This window comes from Mercurialis annua, linkage group LG3 (assembly GCF_937616625.2).
Source record: "Mercurialis annua linkage group LG3, ddMerAnnu1.2, whole genome shotgun sequence".
In the NCBI taxonomy this organism is placed as follows: domain Eukaryota; kingdom Viridiplantae; phylum Streptophyta; class Magnoliopsida; order Malpighiales; family Euphorbiaceae; genus Mercurialis; species Mercurialis annua.
This window is the reverse complement of record NC_065572.1, coordinates 67564569-67586425: the sequence shown is the minus strand read 5'-3', so window position 1 is coordinate 67586425 and position 21857 is coordinate 67564569. Positions and strand designations below refer to the sequence as shown.

The 21857-nt window shown below is 31.0% G+C and overlaps 2 protein-coding genes and 1 long non-coding RNA gene across 3 annotated transcripts; 2 read left to right on the top strand and 1 right to left on the bottom strand.

The window, feature by feature from the left end:
- Positions 1 to 10398: 10398 nt before the first annotated feature.
- On the bottom strand, positions 10399 to 11336 carry LOC126674565 (uncharacterized). Its single transcript, XR_007639567.1, has 3 exons — positions 11016 to 11336; positions 10797 to 10884; positions 10399 to 10620 (listed from the first exon to the last, which is right to left on the bottom strand). It is a non-coding gene; the product is annotated as an uncharacterized LOC126674565 (long non-coding RNA).
- Positions 11337 to 15261: 3925 nt separating this feature from the next.
- On the top strand, positions 15262 to 17254 carry LOC126671247 (uncharacterized). Its single transcript, XM_050365004.2, has 5 exons — positions 15262 to 15565; positions 15638 to 15883; positions 16283 to 16364; positions 16585 to 16799; positions 16878 to 17254. Exons 1-5 carry the CDS (start codon positions 15327 to 15329, stop codon positions 16996 to 16998), a joined length of 903 nt encoding a protein of 300 aa, XP_050220961.1. The 5' UTR covers positions 15262 to 15326; the 3' UTR covers positions 16999 to 17254.
- Positions 17255 to 17839: 585 nt separating this feature from the next.
- On the top strand, positions 17840 to 21294 carry LOC126675070 (E3 ubiquitin-protein ligase SIS3). Its single transcript, XM_050369645.1, has 10 exons — positions 17840 to 18136; positions 18223 to 18261; positions 18336 to 18402; positions 18493 to 18566; positions 19053 to 19191; positions 19287 to 19379; positions 19584 to 19649; positions 19732 to 19851; positions 20334 to 20447; positions 20701 to 21294. Exons 1-10 carry the CDS (start codon positions 18108 to 18110, stop codon positions 21070 to 21072), a joined length of 1113 nt encoding a protein of 370 aa, XP_050225602.1. The 5' UTR covers positions 17840 to 18107; the 3' UTR covers positions 21073 to 21294.
- The last annotated feature ends 563 nt before the right edge of the window (positions 21295 to 21857 follow it).

Here is a 21857-nt window from a genome sequence, read left to right as displayed (position 1 = left end):
CAGTACAAATATGATAAGACGATACGTATATGACTGAGAGCATATTACATCGAGGAATTCAGATGAAGAAGGGCACAACTCTCTATTAATGATTGATGTTGTGAATATTAAACGCAAGTAGTACATGAGGTGCAAGATACGCTGAAGGGGAAAGTATAGAATGCAAGGAAAGATAATGAAGAAACCCGATAATAGCATAAATAAAGAACGCAAGAGAACACCAAAGGATCATAGCATTTAGACTATGAATCCTATTGGTTGACTAAGGACAAGAAGTCAAAGGAAAATTTCCAAGAAGTACATCTACGATATGAATAAAAGTAGGAATAACAAGTGAAGTGGAAAGAGCATGGATAGTAATGAGGAGTAAGCTTAACGCCATGTGATAATAAAGAGAAAGGATTTGGAAGTTAAGATCCAAACTAAGATTGAAAATTTGAAAGAAGATACAGATAAGAAAGAGTTAGTTTATGACAATAGATGCTAAAAGCATCTTTGAAAGTCAAAAGACGAACAATGTCAAGAAAACGACGGAGAAAAGAAAGGCGTAGGTGAAATGAGAAAGGATGATGAATAAAAGGGTCAAGTTTGAAGTAAGTAACGACGTCATCAGAGTACATTCTGATGTAAGTATATGATTGAAAAAGGATTAAGGCCTTCATTTGAGGTTTATAAGCAAAGAAAGCTTACCTGAGTATTGGTCACGCGCTGTCTTATTACAATAACGATTCAACGATCAATATGACCATCCTATCTGGCTGAAAACCAGATTGATGAAACAGATCGATGTAAGGTAAGAAGAGACAGGGAGTTTTAAAGAATAGTACGTCATGCATAAAGGAAATAAATCAATGGATATGCAGACAAATAAAAAGGTATGCGACATATCTAGATGCAAGAAGAAGGTTAAGTAAGTTTTACAAGAAAAGTGAAGACCTCATAAGGATACGTCCTGAGGATTCACCTCATGGATAACCATGATTAGTGATGATAGCGAAAGAATCTGCATACGAGAAATGAAGTAACGAGATAAAAAGAGATAACAGAAAGTGGAATAAGCTCCTAGCGCTACTATAGATAATAATCAGACAACGGCAATAGCCATACAAGAAAGACTACGTAAGTAATGAAACACGAGTTGTTTGAGTGTCCATATCACTCAACAAGGAATGATGATAAGATTAGACGATATCGGAAAACAAGATCAAGTCGTGACAACGACCAAATAGAGAAGATTAACGGATCATCTAAACGAGGAAGCCTAGTGACAAAGATTATCATCTTTGATAATAAGACGTCATTAAGACGCACTATTATTGGACATCAGTAAGAAGCTGAAAGTTCATTTACAATTATAAAAGTTTATAGCAATGAAGGTTAGATAAAGGACGAACACAAGGATTGTGTTATAGAATAAAGAAGAAAAGATCAAAGATAAGGTTGTCAGTGATAACTGACGTTAAAGTGTAAGAAGTACAGAAATTGAAATGATGATTTCATGCACCGACAAGTGTCAGTAAGACGAACACGGTATTCCTATTATGAATAAGAATTCTAGATGTAGATGGGATTAAAGTAAGAAAAGAATAAGAAAATTCGAGGACGAATTTTTATAAGGGGGGAAGAATGTAATACCCCAAAATATTTAAGTATTTAATTGGACCACGTGTCCAGTTTTGAGTCGCCAGAGTGACGATAACGGAAAGTCTTCCGATAAAAATAAGATAAATAAGTTTTAGTAGATCGGCTTTGAAAGAGATTATAGCAAAGACTTAACATTATATTTCAGTTCTAAAGTTGGAATTGAAATTCGAAAAGAAAAATGTCAAGAAAAGCTCGAAATGAGGTACAGGGACTAAAGTGGTAATTTAGCCACTATGACTTAAAATGGAAATTATTTCGCCAAGGTCCGCGAAATGTTTTATAGTATATGTGGTAAAAGTTTCGGGTCAATCGGAGACCTTTTAAAATTTGGACGCGGATACGTTTTGGGCTAAATTGTAACTTTTGAAAAGTTCAAGGACCAAAACGTAAATTAGCCAAGTTAGTCTCAAGAATAGAAATTCTAAGATTATTGACGGAAAATAATAATTTTTGGTTAGTATTATTTATTTGAATATAAATAATACATAAGTAATTAAGTTAAAAGGATAATTTAACCGTTAGGTTAAATTAGAAAGCTTAAAAGAGAATTGGTTGGAGTTAAAGAAATGAAGGATCAAAGTGGCTAATTAGCCATGATATATTAAGGAAGCCAAATGAATTAAGAAAAGAAGAAGAAGGAGCAGAAGGTTACAGAAGAAGGAAATGGCGATCGTTACGTTCCGTCGCCGTTTCGCCGTTTCTCGTCCAAATCGCGAGTTCTTTATATCGATTCGTCCAGAATTCGATTCTCTATCATCGTTAAGCTTTAAATCGAGGTAAGCTTGACGTTTTTATTGTGAGAATTAGTAAATTAGGGTTATTTCGTTTAAACGAATTAAATGAATTGTAATCGCGTTTCTATACTCGTTTTTGGTGAGATTTAGATTGGATTATATGTTAAAATGAAGCGTAAGCATGTCGGGAGTGTCGGAAAGCGGCGCAGCGCCCGGAAAATGACTTTTCCGGGGGCTGTCAAGGGTGTGCGTTCGCACACATTGAGTGTGCGATCGCACACTCCTTGAATTTTGGGGTGTGCGTTCGCACACTCATTGTGTGCGTTCGCACACTACCCAAATGTTGCCAAATTCAGAAACCCTACGGTCAGTTTATAGATTTGCCTCTTAGGAACGCCTCTGTCCAATTTTATCTCGATCCAACGGTTCAATTGGGAGAGATCGTCGTTTTACTAAACAGTGTCAGTGCGCAGGCAGCACCTGCGCATTGTCCTGAAAACTACTTGAAACTTCATCGGAATGAAACTAAACCCTAAAGTTTGAAGGTATCATACGTATTGGAATACGATTAAGAGATATAACAAGTATCTCGACTAAGTATTAGAATACGATTAAGGTTAAAAGTCGTATTTGAACTACGATTATATTAATCTAAGTTTATAACTTAGGGTTTTGATATTGAGCCTACGTTTATGGATTAAACGAACAGGTAACTCGACTAAGTAACTGACGTATCGACGAGCTACCAAGCCATTGGGCCGGAGTGGTTACGTGATTGGACAATGCATGGAGCTTACGCTTGCGGGATTATAATAATGCAGTTTTGGATAGCGGTCACTGTGAGTGGCAAATTTACTTTCGTGTATTATTAGTATAAAAGTTATTTTCTTATATTATGAGTATTGTTATTAAATATCTCGTGTCTATATGATTTGCTCGTATAAGCTGTTTTGTTTGATAGATTTGATTATATGAATGTTGTTGTATTCGTTATTTTGGAGATAAGTGTCTATGTGCGGTCCGAAGAGACCAACTACCTATTGGGTGTCAATAGGCTACATGATCATTGGTGAGTCAGTCTAGAGTACCTGACTTTATGATTAAGAGTTAATATATGTTTATGCATAATATGTTATGAGTTCGATACGAGAGTGAACTCGGCTACGGTGTAGTCTGGAAGTCCCCGTATCTAGTGGGCTGGGCCCACCAGTGGCTGGGCCACCAGTGAGTTGGACTCACACTTTATGATTTCGATACGAGTGAGCACTCGGCTACGGTGTAGTCTGGAAGTCCCTGTATCTGGTGAGTTGGACTCACACTTTTAAAATTAATAATGTTTGCTTATATCATAAATTTATATATGTATTAAGCGTATAACGCTATATTTTGATAATACTATAAGTAACTTGCAAACTCACTCAGTATTTTCCCAAATACTGACCCCTCACTCTGATGTTTGCAGGTAAGCAGAGTCGGATCAGACAAACCATCTCCATTGTGCTAGAAGTCATTGGACTTGCACAAGTATGAGTTCCTAGAGCTGCAGTAGTCAGTAGATATCAGTATTAGATAAACATTTGGATTTCAAATAGTTAGTTTTGAATGTAAACTATAATATGATATTTTAATATCTTCAATTATATTATGTAAAAGAGTTTTCTAAAAAGGTTTATATATGATATTATAATTTTAAATGCAAAAAAAAAAAATTAAATTAATAGTGGTTTTAGGCTTGCTACGGGTTTCGGAGCTACCACTCCCATTCCCTAGCGCCGGTCTCGGCTCAATAATTTGGGTCGTGACATAATTCTACATGAATATTAATTATTAGAGAGATTTTTCAAAAAAATATATAACAATTGATTATTTATTTGAAGTAATACTAACCTTAATTCATAAAGTGGAAGTTAAAAAACAATCAAATTATGATCTTTTATTGTTTTGAGAAATTTTAAAAGAAGATATTAGATAAATAAATTAAAATAAGTAAAGTATCTCTAGTATAAAAAATATTAAAAATTATTTTACTTTATAAATATAACTTTTTAATAATTGTTTTTTAGTTTGATATCAATTGATATTTTTTAAATTGAATATAAAATTATTTTTATTTTAAATTAAGTGATTGTAAAATATATTTAGTTAGTTTTTTTATAATATAATATTAATATTAGGTCTGTTAATATAGATATTTTAAAATATCTTCTATAATTTTTTTTATACAAATTCAATAAATTAATAATTCTAATAATTAATAAATTTTTGATCCACCATGTGTATTAATTACCAGAGGGTTGACTGTAGTTCTTTGTTCATGTTAATTAAATATATATTTTAAAAATTAAATGGTACATTTTTATTATGATATTTTAATTAAAATAAATTGACGATATTTTAAAGTTTAATTGTATTTCATATAATTAACATAAATACGGATATATATTTGTAAAATAATTTTAAAGTAATTTTAAAAAAACAAATAACTTATATTTTCAAATGTATAAACATAGAATATTCTTATACGACGAAGAAAATTATTATTTTAATTTTATTGTATACAAATAATTTGCAATAATTAAATAATTGTCATTTGCTCTTTAGGTGGCACTACTAGAAACAATGTAATTATCGACAGAAAAATATGTCGATTATTCATAAAAGAAATTACAGTTTTCTTGTATACTGAATTATCATGAAATTAAAAGTCGTTGAAATTTCATGTCAACAAATAACTACAAACATATTATTAACGACATTCACCAACATATATAACATATGTCAGAAAATATCGCAAATCGCACTGTTAGCAATAAGAGATATTATTAATGAACTTGGTCTGTTGGTAATGGGACTAAAGCTACTAACGTATTATAGTAGGAAATTAGATTTATTATTAAAATAACATAAAAAATATCTAAAAAAAAACATGATACTCCGTATTTTTAATACTAAGATGTAAATCATTAATTTTGAGTTATTATTTGTGATACCTTCAATGCATTATTGATAGATGTGCGAATTTACAGAGGTTTATTATAAGTTTTAATACAGAGTCGGACCGAAGATATGAGCTTCGTGTCTTGTTATGTGGTTCGGATTATAGTTAGATGCTCTTATTGAATCTGAATCCTCTTTTGATGGCTTGAGAATGACTTCTTTATAGGCGAGCGTGTGTTTGTTGTTCTTTTTAGACGTTGTGGAATTTATGTTCCTTGTGGGTTTGCACACGAGAAGATGGATCTGAAAGTAAGAAAGCTCAAGGAGAAAATACCAAAAGAAGTAGAAGAAAATAACAAAATGAGAAGTATTTATTTATAATCTTTTCTTCAAAAGTAAAGAAAAGGAAACTAAAAGGGCAAAATAGGTAGAAGAAGATGTAATAAATAGCAATAAAATAACTGCAACTACTACCAACGCTAGAAACGAGGAGGCACAAACAACCCAACCGTCAAAATGCAATCTAATAACAAGAGCAGAATACGTGAGAAAAGAGCAGAATTCAAAAAAAAACAAGACAATTGTAACGCATTGCCGGAAACTCCATAAATACAAATGACGGAAAAAATAACATACACAAGAAGAAAAAAAGAGAGGAAGGGGTCGTTCCAACTACTTTTGTGGCTTCTTTTGGTTCAGTTTAAACAAAAATGCACAATTAAAACACGCCACAAAATGGATGAAACGAGCCACAAAGGATCTCCAAAATCCTGACGATCACAAGATAAATATCAAAACCACGCTAACACATAAATGGAACGACAAAGCGATAGAGAAGCGGTAAAAGCAAAGACTGAGAAAGTAAAAGAAGAAACTGGACATACAAAAGTTATGCTGGAAAACCTAGGCATAAATACCTAGCCAACAAAATACTAAAAGGGGGAATTAATAATATAATAACATAAAAAACAAAGTAGTAGAGCGCCTAAGAGAAATCTCACATCGTACAAGAGAAGACAGACATGTTGGGAAGGCTAAAATAAGGCGCGAACCTGTCTGCCCAAAAGTACGACTAATCCTAACCAATACACACTATTCACCTTACCAATAACATCTACTAACTTAAGCTTCAGAGTGGTTACAGGGTCCGGAGACCCGCCACTTTCCTATTCTCTTTATGTTTATCTGATTTGCAGGGTTAAAGATATATGTTCAACGTCAGAATCTCATCCTTCTGTCATTTGATTTTTTATATATGTTTTTTAAATCTAAATTTTATTAGTTTGTTTAATAGGACCGTTACATTTTACGGTTAATATATATAATAAAAATTGGTAAATTTTATAATTACCTAAATACTATTTTAATCATATCATTTTATATCATTTTTAAATTTAATTAAAATATTGTGTTTTAATATTTGAATTTTGCACTTTAAATTTTAATTTAATATAAAATGTATATATAATAACAAAAGAATTATTATTAATTGGCAACTAATGGGTTTTAAATTTAATAAACTTAATAATGTTTTACTAAAGCAAATTGATTTCATAATTAGTGAATGTAAATCCTTTTTTTAATAATTTCATAAAAATTCACTAATTTTACACGTTTTTTTTTAAAAAAAATTTAGTCACGTCTTTTAAAACATGTCATAAAGATACACCAATTTTTTTTAAAAAAATCTATATACAGTGTGGAGATGACACTCATTCAATGGTGTAATTTGCTGAGGCGGAGGTTATTTTTAACCAATGAATGAGTGTTACATTAACACCGTATATGGATTTGAAAATAAAAATAAAAATTGGTGTATATTTATGATAAGTTTTAAAAGGCGTGATTAATTTGAGAAAACGTGTAAAGTTGGTAAACTTTTATGACATTACCTTTTTTTATAAATAACGATAACTTTAAATAATTTATATATATAAAATTTATATTTAAACTAATGCAATTTGTATGGTGAAGTTTTCATTTAAAACTAAAACACACACACACGTATATATATAAAAATAAACTAAAGCATAATTCAGTACTAAAAATAAATAAATATATGGTTTATTCAATTTGAAAACTCATGAGAAGCCTCCTTAAAAATAAGTAAATAATTAATTTATTTAACTTGAAAACTTGTGAGAATACTGAATACGTTAGAGAATTATAGATAGTTTGTTGAAATTGAAAATCAAAGCGAATTGTCTATTAACAAAATAAAAATAAATAAATAGGTGGTTTTGGAAATTTGAGAGAAGCTTCATTTTGTCCTTTCAATTATATAAGTGTATTGATATTATTATTTTTATTCCAAACTTATATGCATTCAATTAGTATTTATTAAAGGTTAAATTCATCTATAATGTCTTTGTATTATATCGTTTTTGTTCAGAAAATCTTTCTACTATTTTTTTATTTTTTCAGTCCCTCTATTTACTTAATTTTTAATTTTTAGGTTCTTTTATATTTTTTCAGGCTCTTTACTTATAATTTTTTTTGGCTTCCAATCATACAAAAAATCAAAAAAATCAAAAATTAGGTAAATATAAGAATTGAAAGAATAAAAAATAGTATAAAAACTTTCTGAAAAAAAATGGTATGATACAAGAACCTCCATATAAGTTTTATCTTTATAAAATAAGGGTCAGACATTACCCTTACTAGTTATAGTGTAATGTTTTGAAAAGAAGACAAAAAAAAAAAAACTATTGTCACATTAAATAATGATTTGTCTGATATATTTGTACAAATAAATTTGTTTTTCTAAAATAGTTTAAATTTTTTAGTATCTGTATTTTTCTTAAAGTTACTATCAATTTGAAACAAAATACCAATTCAGTAACAATTGAAGTACATATATGTGATTATAGTAATACATTAAACAATAAACTTGTGATTGTTACCACTTACATCTTTATTATCCATTCTTAAGAATTGTAACAAATTTTTTTTTCTGATATTATGGGAACAAATAGAAATAAATAAAGTTACATAAGGAAAAAAAAATATGAATATCAAAGCATGTATTGCAAGTATTGGACAATCCCAAATTGCTTCTTATTTATGTATAAATATTAAGTAATGCTATATCGAGCTTTAGGGTGCACGTTCATGTTGTAATGCCCTTATGCATCATCCGAAAAAATTCCAAGCCGCCTTCCGTTAACGAGGTGGTGGGGGTGATGGATCTGAGGTACGTTTACTAGGTCCTGATGGAGGAATAGGAACAAACTTAGGCAGGTAACCAAAATGTAATTTTGGCAACGGTGCCGACGGTGACGGATCAGCGCCAGAACCCGTGCTGGGTCCGGACGTAACAGGACCCCTGGCAGATTGAGCAGAACAAATGAAAAAGATCAAAAGTACAGAGAATATCCATAATCGGTTCATTCTGCTAGTTTCTTTTGGTTTATGTAATGTTATTGATTTAAGATTATTTATAGGTTAACAACAAACTATGATTAGGAATTTTGGATATTATCTTAATCCACAAATGTAGTCAAATTGCATGTCGTCGGAGATATTCGCTCCATTCAATATTTCATTCGGACAGGAAAAGAATCGATGCTGGACTTCTTATCATTAATTAAGGCTAAAAAAGGCTAAATCTTTGACAGTTAGTAATCTTACTATATTTGGTTATGACAATTAATCTTGTTCTCATCTGAAAATATATTTTTACTGTTTGTTGAATTGCTAATTTTAAACCTGTTATCCTAGTTTAGACTTTAGAGTACAATTTTTTCAATTTGTAGCCCTGTTTTCGTAATAAATCAATTTTGGATTGCCATAAGGCATAACCATATTTCTAAGTAAAAACCGAGATCAATATAAAGGTTAAAATTGTATTTTTGTCATTAATTTGTGTCCTGATAAAAAAATTCTAATGGTGCCAAAAAATCAAACTATTCGACTTTTTCATATATCTAAACATTTTAAAAATTATAAATTTATACAAATTTGATAAATTTGCTCCTACAATAGCAATTGAATATATAAAACTTTTTCAAAATTGAAAAGAAAAAGAATTATTAATTGAGAAGTCACATAATTCGAACAAATCAATTTAAAAAAATATCGAATCGATTTAAAATTAAATAGATTTTCAACGAATTAGCCAAATTGAAATATATTTACAACCTTTGAAAATTTTGAATATATCTTTTGAAAGTCAAAAACGTTTGGAATTTTAATACTGTTACACAAAAAAAAAATTAGAGCAAATTACTTAAAGGCCCCTGAGGTATATTATAATTAACAGTTTGATACCCTTTATTTCAAAAATCTACTTAATGGTCCCTCAATTTAAATTACGTTAACTAAGAGATCCTTCTGTTAATTTGAGGGACCAAATCGTTTAACGGATTGAAACTCGATACTAAATCATTTAAAAGTGAGAGATCAAATTGTTTAATCTATCTATAACTATCTTATATGTGGGAAGGGGGGGGACAGGCAAAATTACGATAATAGACTTCATTAAGGGTATAATTTATTATTAAAAAAATAAAGTTAATATAAAGTTAATTTAAATAAAACATACTAAATTAACTAAGAGATAAGGAGTTTAAATTTAAGTAGGAATGTAATTCTTATAATTTTCGAAAGCTCATTCTTTTATATGCCAATCCTTTGAAAGTGGGGCTATTTGCTTGGATTAGGGGTGTAAATGAACCGAGCCGAGCCGAGCTTTGGAGTGTTCATGTTCAGCTCGTTTAGCGAATAAGGTGTTCATGTTCGGTTCATGTTCGTTCGAGCTTTAAACAGGGTGTTCATGTTCGGTTCGTTTAAATTTTATAGTGTTCATGTTCAGTTCGTGTTCGGCTCGTGTTCGTTCGTTTAGCCGCTAAACGAACGAGCTCGCGAACAGGCTCGCGAACGAGCTCGATAAGAAATAAACGAGCTCGTTCGCGAGCTTGTTTGCGAGCCTGATTGATAAGCCTGTTCGCGAGCCTGATCGATAAGCTTGTTTGCGAGCTCGTTCGTTTAGTGGCTAAACGAACGAACACGAGTTCAACTCGTTCGCAAAACACGAATACAAGCTGAATTAGTTTTACCTAATAATGATTTTTTTTCAAACACATAATAAAATTTAAAGTACAACTGATAAATCCAACAAAAAATTATCTAAACATAAATTACAAAATACATAAACAACATAAAATTCTAAAGACAAAATAATGTAATAGATGCATTTCCTTCTTTTTCAACATCTTCATTTTCAGCAATATTATCCCAAACTGGACTTGTTTGTGAGTCTTGAGTCAATTGAATTTGAATGACACCCTCATTTATATTCGACATTCTGTTATCAAAAATCCATATTCAACTTTCAAACTCTATAACAGTTAAATTACAGGTATTAAAGAACAGATATTAAATAACAACATCTACCCTAATTAATGATATTATACAAATGAAGTTTTGATTTAAGTGTGGCTGAAAAGGGCATACTATAATAATTTTTTGCTGTGACATTACCTTGGAGAAAGGTAGTAATTATTCTCGTCTCTTTATGGACTTTCATTATAGGCATTTCAGTGTCCTTTTTTGCATTTGATGAACAGCCCTATTAAATGTAATGAATGAGTTATTGTTGATTTGTTTAGGACGAGTGGGTGATTTGTTTAAAAAGCTATTATAAATAAACAAGAAAACAAAGTAACAAAGGATTTCAAACTCAGCTTTCAAATTACTAACCTCAGGGAAGCAGATGTGGTCGGCGATGGAGTAGGGGATGACGAACACCAGAATTGCCGAGTAGAAGCAGATCGACACGAACAAAAGAGGCGGCCAAAGAGCAGGTTGTTGAAGGGGCAGAGACGACGAAGACCAGATCGTTGAAGGAGCAAAGGCAACAAAGAGCAGATCGTTGTGGTGACGTGAAGAGTCACCGGCGTGAAGCGTTATTGGCTTGAAGAAATTGAAGAAGAAACTGAATATTGGAGAAGCGGCGTGAAGAAACTGAATATAGGAGAGACATTAGGGTTTAGAATTGTAAAGTCTGTTTAGGTTATTAGTTTTCTTAGCATTTTAGGTTATTAGTTTCAAAACTACGTAGTTTTGATGTTTTGTTAAATATTAATAATTTTAAAATTTTAAAATATATTTATATAAATAAATTTAAATATGAGTTAATTCACGAACACTTTATCGAGTTTAAATGAGCTTGTTTACGAACTCTTAATCGAGCTCGTTCACGAACACTTAATCGAGCTCGTTCACGAACACTTAATCGAGCTCGTTCACGAACACTTAATCGAGCTCGTTCACGAACTTGTTCACGAACACTTAATCGAGCTGTTCGCGAACGTAAACGAGCCGAACGCCACCATGTTCATGTTCGGCTCGTTTATATTAACGAACGAAAAATTGAGCTCGAGCTCGGTTCGTTTAGAATCCGAACGAACATGAACCGAGCTCTTATCGAGCCGAACACCGAGCTTCTCGCGAACGGCTCGGTTCGTTTACACCCCTAGCTTGGATCAACAAACTATGGACGAAAAAAAAAATTGTAGTTTGTTTAGCAAATCTTGTCCATCTAATGAATTTAAAAAGGGTGTTACCGCATGCACTTAGCAACTAATTAATTAATTTGCATTTAATTAGTATTTTTTATTTCATAATAATGTAAATTAAATTTACTTATCACAAAATTGTTGTTTCCTAATTTATCAAGATAACTGGCATAACAATAAAATAATATCATTAATTTTAAGTACTCACTCAGCAGTTAAAAAATATAGTTAATAAGAGGTTAGTTTAAATAATACTAATATAAAGAGTAATTAATTAAGAGGTAACTTTACAGGGAAAAGAAGTCTAATTATACTAGATACATTGAGTTAATTTTAATTTAATTTAAACAAGAGTTTAGTTTTAACAAGGGACTATGTCTAATCTAATTGATTTTAGTGTTTATTAGAGTTTATAAATACCAAATAACCCCAGTGAAATACTATAATAGTAGTTGGAAAAAATCTTATCGTAATAACTTACAAAGAATTTAAGTTGAATAAAAATACCAAAATTCTATAAAATTGCAATTATATGTTAAGAAAAAGCACACATAACAAGAGTAAATATTTCATTACAACAGCTAGATGGGTTTGATATTTCGTTGGCTTACATAATTGGAGTATAACAGTCTTAAATTAATAGTTATCAGTTTTAAAACTTTACCTAGAAATTGATTAAATTAAATTCCATAATAAAAATATACAAACATAATAATTCGGAAAAAAATATTAAAGAAAATCTAGACTGATACTTAATTATAAATTTTTTAATTTTTTTAAAAACATAAATCTAATATTAAATTACATTTAAAATAATTTCAGTTTTAATAAACAAATTTAATTAAAAACAAAAACATTAGATTCAATAATTTAATTAATATTTAATATATATACAACGGGTCATATAAATATCACTTAGGTACTACACTTTAAATTTAAATAAATAAATCGTAATAATTTATTAAAAATCAAGGATTTAATTATTGTTTAATATATAATGGGTTTAATTTAAATATAAAAACATTTTATAATAATTAATAATAACTAAACTATTTTATTTAATTTCCTCAAAAAAAAAACTATTTTATTTAATAATTGAATTAAAAAATAATACATACAACGGGTCATATAATTGTCGCTCACGTGCGTAGTACGTGGCGAAACGCTAGTACTATATATAAAAGCACAGATGGGGGGGGACAGACAAATTTACCAAATATTCCTTTCTAATATATTACTAAATAACGGTTATATGGTCATTAACTAATTATTTATTTAATTTATTACTAAAAATATAGTATGATTAGAATCCTAAATATAATTCATCAAAAAAAAATCCTAAATATAATAGAATTAGAGTCCTAATTAGAATTAAAATCCTAAATATAATAGAACGGAGTCCTAATTAAAAACTAGCTACATTGCTGGTTTAATAAAATGTTAATATCTTTAATACAATTTCTTAGAACTCGGTGTCCTCACAATCTTTGCAAAAAATGGGTGCCAATTTATGTTTCTTCTCATTTATAGGTTTTGTTTTGTAATCTATTGTTTTTATTTGGTTTTGTTGTTTTTTTTTATTAATTTGTTTTGTTTGGTTCTTTTTTATGTGCTGCAAAGACCTTCTGAATTCGGAAAAAATAGATGTGGTGCAACAACTGAACAAAGATAAGGGCATAACACTTGATGATTTTAAGGTCATTTAAAATACATATGGCTAACTTTTATTTAAAATATTAATAGCTATCAAGTCTATTCTATATATCTACATTATTTATATATAAAATACGAAGAGAAGCATGTATTTTTAAATTTATATTATTAATATTTTTTTGATAATTGGTCATATTTTTAATGTTATTTTAACTATTAATATTATTAATCAATTAAATTAAAATCCTTATCCAACTCATAAATTAAATAAAACCTTCAAATAATTTCTAACTAATTTAATATTGATTATGAATCAAACACAATGATATTATTATAATATATTTAATTCAACTCTCATGAGATATTTTTTAATCCAACAAAACACTAACTAATTTAATTTTAATTATAATTTAAAATATAGTAATATAATTATAATTCATTTAATTTAGTATAATATTACACTTAATACTACTTTAAATATTAGTAGAATAAAATTAATAGCACCAATAAAATTATATTTATCTCTAATAAAAACTATAACTAATTTAATATTGATTATAAATAAAATAAATTATTATAACTATAATAAATTAAATTAACATGACGAGTTACGTTACGAGCCATGTGTGTAGCTAAATAATTTAATATTTATCATATATAAATATGTTGGTACAATTATAATAAATTTTAATTATATCATAAATTATAAATAAACGTCAATTAATATATCAATAAATGTTTGACGAGTCACACTACGAGCCACGTGTGAAACATATTAAATAATTATTAATTTATCTAAATATTAGCTAACTTAAACTACTTTTGATTCAATTAAAATACTCACATATTTTGTAGAATTCGTCTATTATATCTACCACTATACCATGATATTTATTAATTTTCTTTTACAAATAGAGTAAATCACTAAGTTTTTTGTTTTGAGAATAGAGTCAATTACTAAGTTTTTTTGAGAATAAGTCAATTACTAAGTTAATTACCTTGTATTATGTTTTTTTTACATTTGATCATTTTATGATACAATATGTTGTTTATACATATGATTTGAACAAATTGATTTGCAAATATTTATGATTAGAAAATATTTATAGTTTATGAAAGCATATGTGTTAAATCTGACTGGTTTTTTCTTCAAATAATCGATTGAAAGGAAAAAAGTTAGCTAAATAGAAAAACTTAACCTACATGCTTTATAACTCTAACCCTATAATAATTACTATCTTAATCTAATGAGAAAACTCTTAACTACTAACAAATTTGATGTTGATTATCAGTAAAATAATAAAAATAAATTTATTAATATACTATTTATTGGTATAATTAATAGTTTTAATCCAACTAATAAAAATATCTTATGATCCGACAAAACTATAACTACTTTAAATTGATTATAAATAAATATATTGGTATAATTATAGTAATAATTTTAAAAATTAATAAACTGAGGTATAATATTTATTACGAGTCACATAACGAGCCACGTGCATAGCACGTAATGCGAAACTAGTAAAATTAAAAAATGAGGAATCAAATCGTTCACAAAATTAAAGGTGGGGTACCAAATCGTTTGAAATTAAATGTTGAAATTAACGGAGGGACCTAATAGTTAACAGAATTAAAACAGAGGGATCATTAAATAGACTTTTTAAATAAAGGTTACCAAACTGTCAATTATAGTAGTATTTAAGGGACTTTAGCGTAATTTGTTCAAAAAAGTATGTTGATTTTTTCAGACTTCAAAACGACATGACATTTCTGTTTACGAATAAAGAATGGTCAGAATGTAGTCTCCCAAATAACAGCTAACCACCACCCGCCAAAAATGTTAACCACAGCGACCCAACCTCCACCCAACTTATCTCCACCTCCTCCTCCGTCGTCAATAACCACCGCCGCCACCACCACTTTTCAGAACTCTCATCATGGCCTTACTAAACCCATTGACCGCCGCCACCTCATCGCTGCACTATCCATCTCAATCTCTACCTCTCCACTATTCACACCAACGGTGGCCAGTGCCCGTGGCCTCTTCCAAATGCCACCTGTCCGTCTCAGCAATCGGTAATTGCTAATATGCTAATTAAATTTGGTAGCCAAATTGTTTGACTGATTTATTTGTGTGGGTGAGTGAAGGTACTACTTAGTGAGAGCTGGGGAATCTGAATTTGAAACTCGGGGGATTATTAATACGAACCCGGTTGCTAAAACTTCAGTTGATAATGGTTTGTCTAAAAATGGAAAGAAACAGAGTTTGAAAGCTGCATTACAGCTTAAGACAATGGGAGCTTGTGATAATGGCTGTTGGATTTGGCCTTCTATTACCCAGAGAGCTTATCAGGCTGCTGAGATTATTGCTGCTGTTAATGGAATCAGTAGGAGGTATTATTTTATTTAATCCATTAGTATGATCATTTTTTTATATTTATAATTGGGGAACGGAAGCATTCAGAATAGCAGAATTCTGCCTAGCGCTTATACCATTTGATTAATATGACCTTATTTGGTGTTTATTGTTCTTAGGTGATGTAGTATCTATATTACATGTAAACGAAAACATTAGAATTTAGAAATGATGTAACGGGAAAGGGCGAAATGCTATTTCTTATTAGAATAGTTTATGGGTATAAAGTTTAATTAAGAGGTGTTTGATAAGTTTTTGTGCAATATAGTGTAGTATTAAGAGTTTTTTTATTCATTTTAGTAAGAATCTTCTTTGAAGACTTGAATGGTCTTTGTTTTTCTTGATATTTTGTTTCAATGGTTTCGTGTTGATGGCAGTTATATAGTTCCGGAGTATAGCTTTCTCGATGCTCGTGGATTGGGAGCTTATGAAGGCAGGAGTTTGGAAGCTCTCTCGGAAGTAAGATTCCTTTGTCTTCGTTTTTGTAGGAACTTATTGAGACTTCTGAATTTTAGGTTTTAGTTTTTCCTTAGAAGTATTCTGTTCAACATTTGGCACTTGTAGATGTAGTGTAGATAAGATAACGGAATTGTGAGCTTTAGTTGTTACCGACAAATTAACAATTATGAAATTTGTTTTGTGAACATTATTTGAGGAGTTGCATGTCTGGATGGTTCAGGTGTATGAATCAGACACAATTTCTCCAAGAAACAAGCCTCCTCCCATAGATGACGGGACCCCAAACGAGAGTGTGTCAGATGTATTCGTTCGCGTGACGCAGCTTATGTCAATTCTAGAGACTCAATACTCTGAATCAACAGTCGTTATTGTCTCTCCAGATTCTGACAATTTAACCGTTCTACAGGCTGGTTTAGTAGGACTGGACTTTCGACGGTAATCAAGCGATCTTTACTTGCTAGCATAGTGTCTGCAAAGAAACATCATAATAGTATTCTTCTTCTGCTGTTTCAGGCATAGAGATCTCGCCTTCGGCCCTGGTGAAGTTAGATTTGTAGATCCTGGTAGTATACCAGCTTACAAGCAACCCGCATCTGCTTTATATAAATGCCTAAACCCACCAGTTTGTAGCTGAACTGTGTAATCTCCAGGCCTTCCATTTTAAGTAAAGCTGCTTCATCTGTGTCATTCAGAATCAGAAGTAAATGCAGATTATATTTAGGTTTGTAGTTTTTTACATTTGAAGATCTTTCTCGTATCCTGACAGATGCTGAATATCATTTCTGAAGTATTTCTGAAGTATAATCATGTGACAAATCAATAAATTAGCAAAAATTACCAATTTTGTACTACCATATTTTAGCCCTTCACTAAAGTGTCATTTGAACTAAGATTAGACTTTATTTGGTTGGGTCATTCCATTCCGGTTTCTAATCGTCCGGTTTAAAATGATTCGGTTTAGTTTGACTCAATCCGAGTTTGTTTAACTTGGTTATAAGCTTAATAATAAAAAAATCATTTATATGGCGGGCATCGACATGCCACGTCTTCGCCACATCAGCAAAATCGTGTCTCTTTTCAGGCATGGACATTTTTAAAACGATAAAATAAGATTCAGGCTAAAATCAGGACGTTTTTAAACGTTGGAATAAATTAATGAATTTTCACCAAACATTTAGCATTTTTTAGTCATTTGGCCTTTCAAAAATTTAAATTTTTTTTTTAAATCATAACTTTTTTTATATTTAATTAATAGAAATTTAATATTCAAATATTATTTGATGTAATAGTACCCAGTGACCGACCAATGACCGACCACCGCACTTTCCCGAACCTAATTACGGCACACATCAGCATTTTTATCTGACGTGGTATCCACAGTGAATCAAAAGCGATGCAATAAAAATTATCTAACGCCGTCAATTAACGAACCAAATTCCCAAAGAACATGACCAATTTTTTTTAACTGTTTTCACTTCACGTCACTGATCACCATTCTGTACAAAAAGCTTCGTTCTTTACAATTACATCCCCCTAAAAACGTTTCAATCCTTCAATTAAAAAAAACGTTTCTTTTCTTTACTTCTTTCCCCCAAAATCTTTAAATTCAGCAAAACAAATACATGAAAAAGACTTGGATTCGGGTCTTTTGGGTATCTGATTCGGAGCATCTTTTTTGTGAAATGAGGAGGAGGTTTTTCAGTGCTTACTGACACTCCTTTTAGGGTTTTTTCTTACTTAGTTATGGCTTTGAGAGGTGTTGATTTCAAATGGTAAATTGTAATTCTGAATCCTTACTTGAATTAGAATTGGTTTGATTTGTTTGTTTTTTCTTGAAATTAGTTTAATTTGTTTGCAGGTATGATGGGTTTTTCTTGTCCATGCTTGCAACTAGCGTGTATCCTTTTCTTAATTTCAATTGAACATTTACATTTTTTTGGGTAATTTTGTTGCCTTACATTCATGGATTAGAATAATTGTTGCAATCAATTGGAAAAGATATCATCTTTGTACTCACCCTTTGCATATATGGATCGTTGTAAGTCTTAACTTATTGTTTAGTTTTGTAGTTGAATGCCTATTATGTTTATCATTTATATAATTGGTTTCTACTGTTTTTGTTTTTCAGGTGGATTATACAACTGTTTTTATTTTTCGGCTTTTGATGTTCATTGATAATGGACTTGCTGCTGGAATGGGTTTGTAAGTTCTCTTTTTTAAGCAAAAATTCTACTAAAATATGTCTAGGTAGCACGTACATTTCATTCAATCGACTTCTCTTGTTTCAGAAACGAATCTCATTTTTAACATAGAAAACTTTAAAATAACAATGTTTCGCCGTGTGTATGCCCTAGTGTCTCGTTTCTCCATGTCTGTGTCCGAGCTACCTAGAAATATTGTATTGGTCAAGTTCTACATTAGCATTGTTGTAACTGAAAATGGGTTATGTGCAAGACTTCCATTTTATTGCTTTGCATAATGTCTGCCGTCTTACTTAAAGATATAGTGAAGTAGTTGGAAATGAATTTCCTTTATTTTGAATTGCTGCATCTTATTTGTGAAGTGAGCTTTTGGTTAGAAATTGAACTTTCAAACAAAGAAAATTCGTTTCTTTTACTTCCTCTAAAAGTTAATCTGGCTAGGTTTAGACAATTTTGCATACTAAGCTGTTCATGTCGTTTTTTTTAGGGATTTTGGTTGGCAACAGAGATATGCCCGTTTTTGTGGTAGAATTGTGGTTCTCTCAATTCTATCCATCCTGCTCTATCCGTTTCTTTGGGCTTGGACTATAATTGGTACAATGTGGTTCACAAGTGCAAAAAATTGTGTAAGTTCATTTCTTCTTTTACCTGATTATTTGAGAGGTTTGTCATAATTGCTGACATTATTAACAAAATAGATGGTGCAAATAACTTCTTGCAGTTGCCAGAAGAAGGTCAAAAATGGGGTTTTCTTATTTGGTTGTTGTTCAGCTACTGCGGACTCATTTGTATTGCCTGCATGTCCTTGGGAAAGGTTAGCATATCACCTTTAACATGTAGAACAGTATCCATTAGTCTTAGCTTAGAACTTGCAATTGCTCGTTGATTTTTTTAATAATTCTTTTTCTTTTTAATCTTTGCATCTATATTATCTTACCTTGGGAAATGGAAAATATGGTGATTCTTTCTTATTGCTGCTACTCATTCTTATCCTTGCTGTTTGAATTTTTTAAATCAGTGGCTCATGCGAAGACAAGCTCATCTGTTGCGTGCTCAGCAGGGAATTCCTATTTCAGAATATGGGGTAACATTTCACACAGCTGCAATACTTGAAAGTTGGTTCCCATTTGTTGTTTTGTTTAAGTAGCCTTCGTATGGTAATCCAGGTTTTGGTTGATATGGTCCGGGTACCAGATTGGGCATTTGAAGCTGCTGGTCAAGAAATGAGAAGCATGGGTCAAGATGCTGCAGCATACCATCCTGGACTCTATTTGACTAATACTCAGGTCAGTGCTGGTTATTATGAGGCCAAGAAAGTGCCAATTTTTCCCATTATTTCTGAGTGTTGACAATGTTGGTGTCCATTCTTGTAGCCACAAGTAATAAAATGTATGCTAAGGTTTTCCAAAATACATTTTACAGTTTCTTTATTATCATTACTCAAAGCTACAGCTTAGTTAGAGATAGTTGGCATAGAGTCTTGAAATGAATTAAATTTAGGCCTAATCACTCAAAAACCCCTCAGCTTTAGACTTTTTTTCAATTCCACCCCGACGTTGAAAAATTGTCAATTTTACCCACTTTTCGTGTCGAATCCAATGAACATTGGCTAGGTTTTGTTCCTTTAAGAATTTAGTAGTAATTATTTATTGTGTCATGCTTGATGGCATATGCTTTTGTTTTTTAGTTGAATTTAATGTTACACTTACTGTGAAATCATTATCAAGTCCAAATTCCCATGCTGTGTTCTGGTTTTGTTTTTTCATAGCGAGAAGCAGTTGAGGCACTTATTCAGGAACTCCCAAAGTTCAGGCTAAAGGCTGTTCCAACTGATTGCAGTGAATGTCCCATCTGCCTTGAGGAGTTCCACGTCGGGAATGAGGTAATGATTTATATTATCGAATTTTTTAGTAAAAGCATGCCATCTTTCCCATTGCTTCTTCATTTGCCTACTTCTCTGCATATGTTTATTCTAATCGGCTGCCTAAAATGAGGCATTATTTAACAAGGGAGAAGCAGTACAATGTAATCACTAATCACTGAAAATCTGCACAAAGGCACATGGAAGCTAAGTTTGAGTATTAGCCTCTTAAAAATTATAGTTTTGTGGAAATTTAGAAGTGGTAATTGTACAGGTCCGAGGCCTGCCTTGTGCTCATAATTTCCATGTAGAATGCATTGACGAGTGGCTTCGACTGAATGTGAAATGTCCACGGTGTCGGTGTTCAGTTTTCCCAAACCTCGACCTCAGTGCATTATCCGGTATTCGCACTGATCCTGAACGGCCTTCTGCGGCAGATGTGACTACCAACCGATATGTCAGAACCCAACCTTCCAGCCAGAGCTATCTGTTGAGACTGCAGGGTCTTCTCAGGCCAGTACGTAGCGAGAATACAGATGTAGATATTGACTTGGAAGCTGTTGAGCATGAACATGAAGCTGTGGCAGCTAGAGAATCTTCAGCAGGGAGCACAGTCGTTGGTCGGTCCCCTTCATCGCAGCACTAACCTTGTAGAAAAGGTAAAAGGATATTTGTCAATGGTCAATAGATTCTGACTGCAATTTTTGCAAACTTTAACTCATTGATTAAAAGGCATATGAACAGGAAGGGGATATTGACAGTTAACATGTAAAATGTGATATTAATGTTACTTTTAGCATATGGATTTTGTGTTGTACGAGTAGCAGAGAATGAAAAGGGTAAGAAAAATGAGCCCATATTAACAACATGTCTTCATATTGTCGATTTTAATCATTTTTTTCAACCACACCACTCATTTCATTTGACTCCTGGCACTAAAATGGAATTAATTATGCAATTTCTGTACTTGGTTGGCAATATGCACTTGCAAGTTGGGTCTCTTTGATAAGAATTCTCCAACCAACGGTCTCACCCTTTATTTTCATGTGAATTTAAAAACATATTTTAAACGAAAGTATTTTCATTTTTTTTAAGAGGTAGGAAGAATGTTTATCAACTAACATGGAGTAATATTACTCACTTCACTTGATAAAATCACAAATAGCTCTCAAGATTTCCAAGTCCAATTCAAATACCAACAAATTAATGAAAAAGTATCTTAATATATAACTCTCAGAATAAAACTTTAAATGGTATTATCTTTAAATAAAGAGTATATTTTATAAAAGGCTTAATTGCTTTAAATTTATGAATTTTAGAGTGTTTTTTAATTTTAATATTACAAATTTTTAGTTTTGACAATGTTGGACATTAACTTTTTAATTTTTTTAATTTAAAACACCGAACAACTTTTCGTAAAAAATTGCTAAT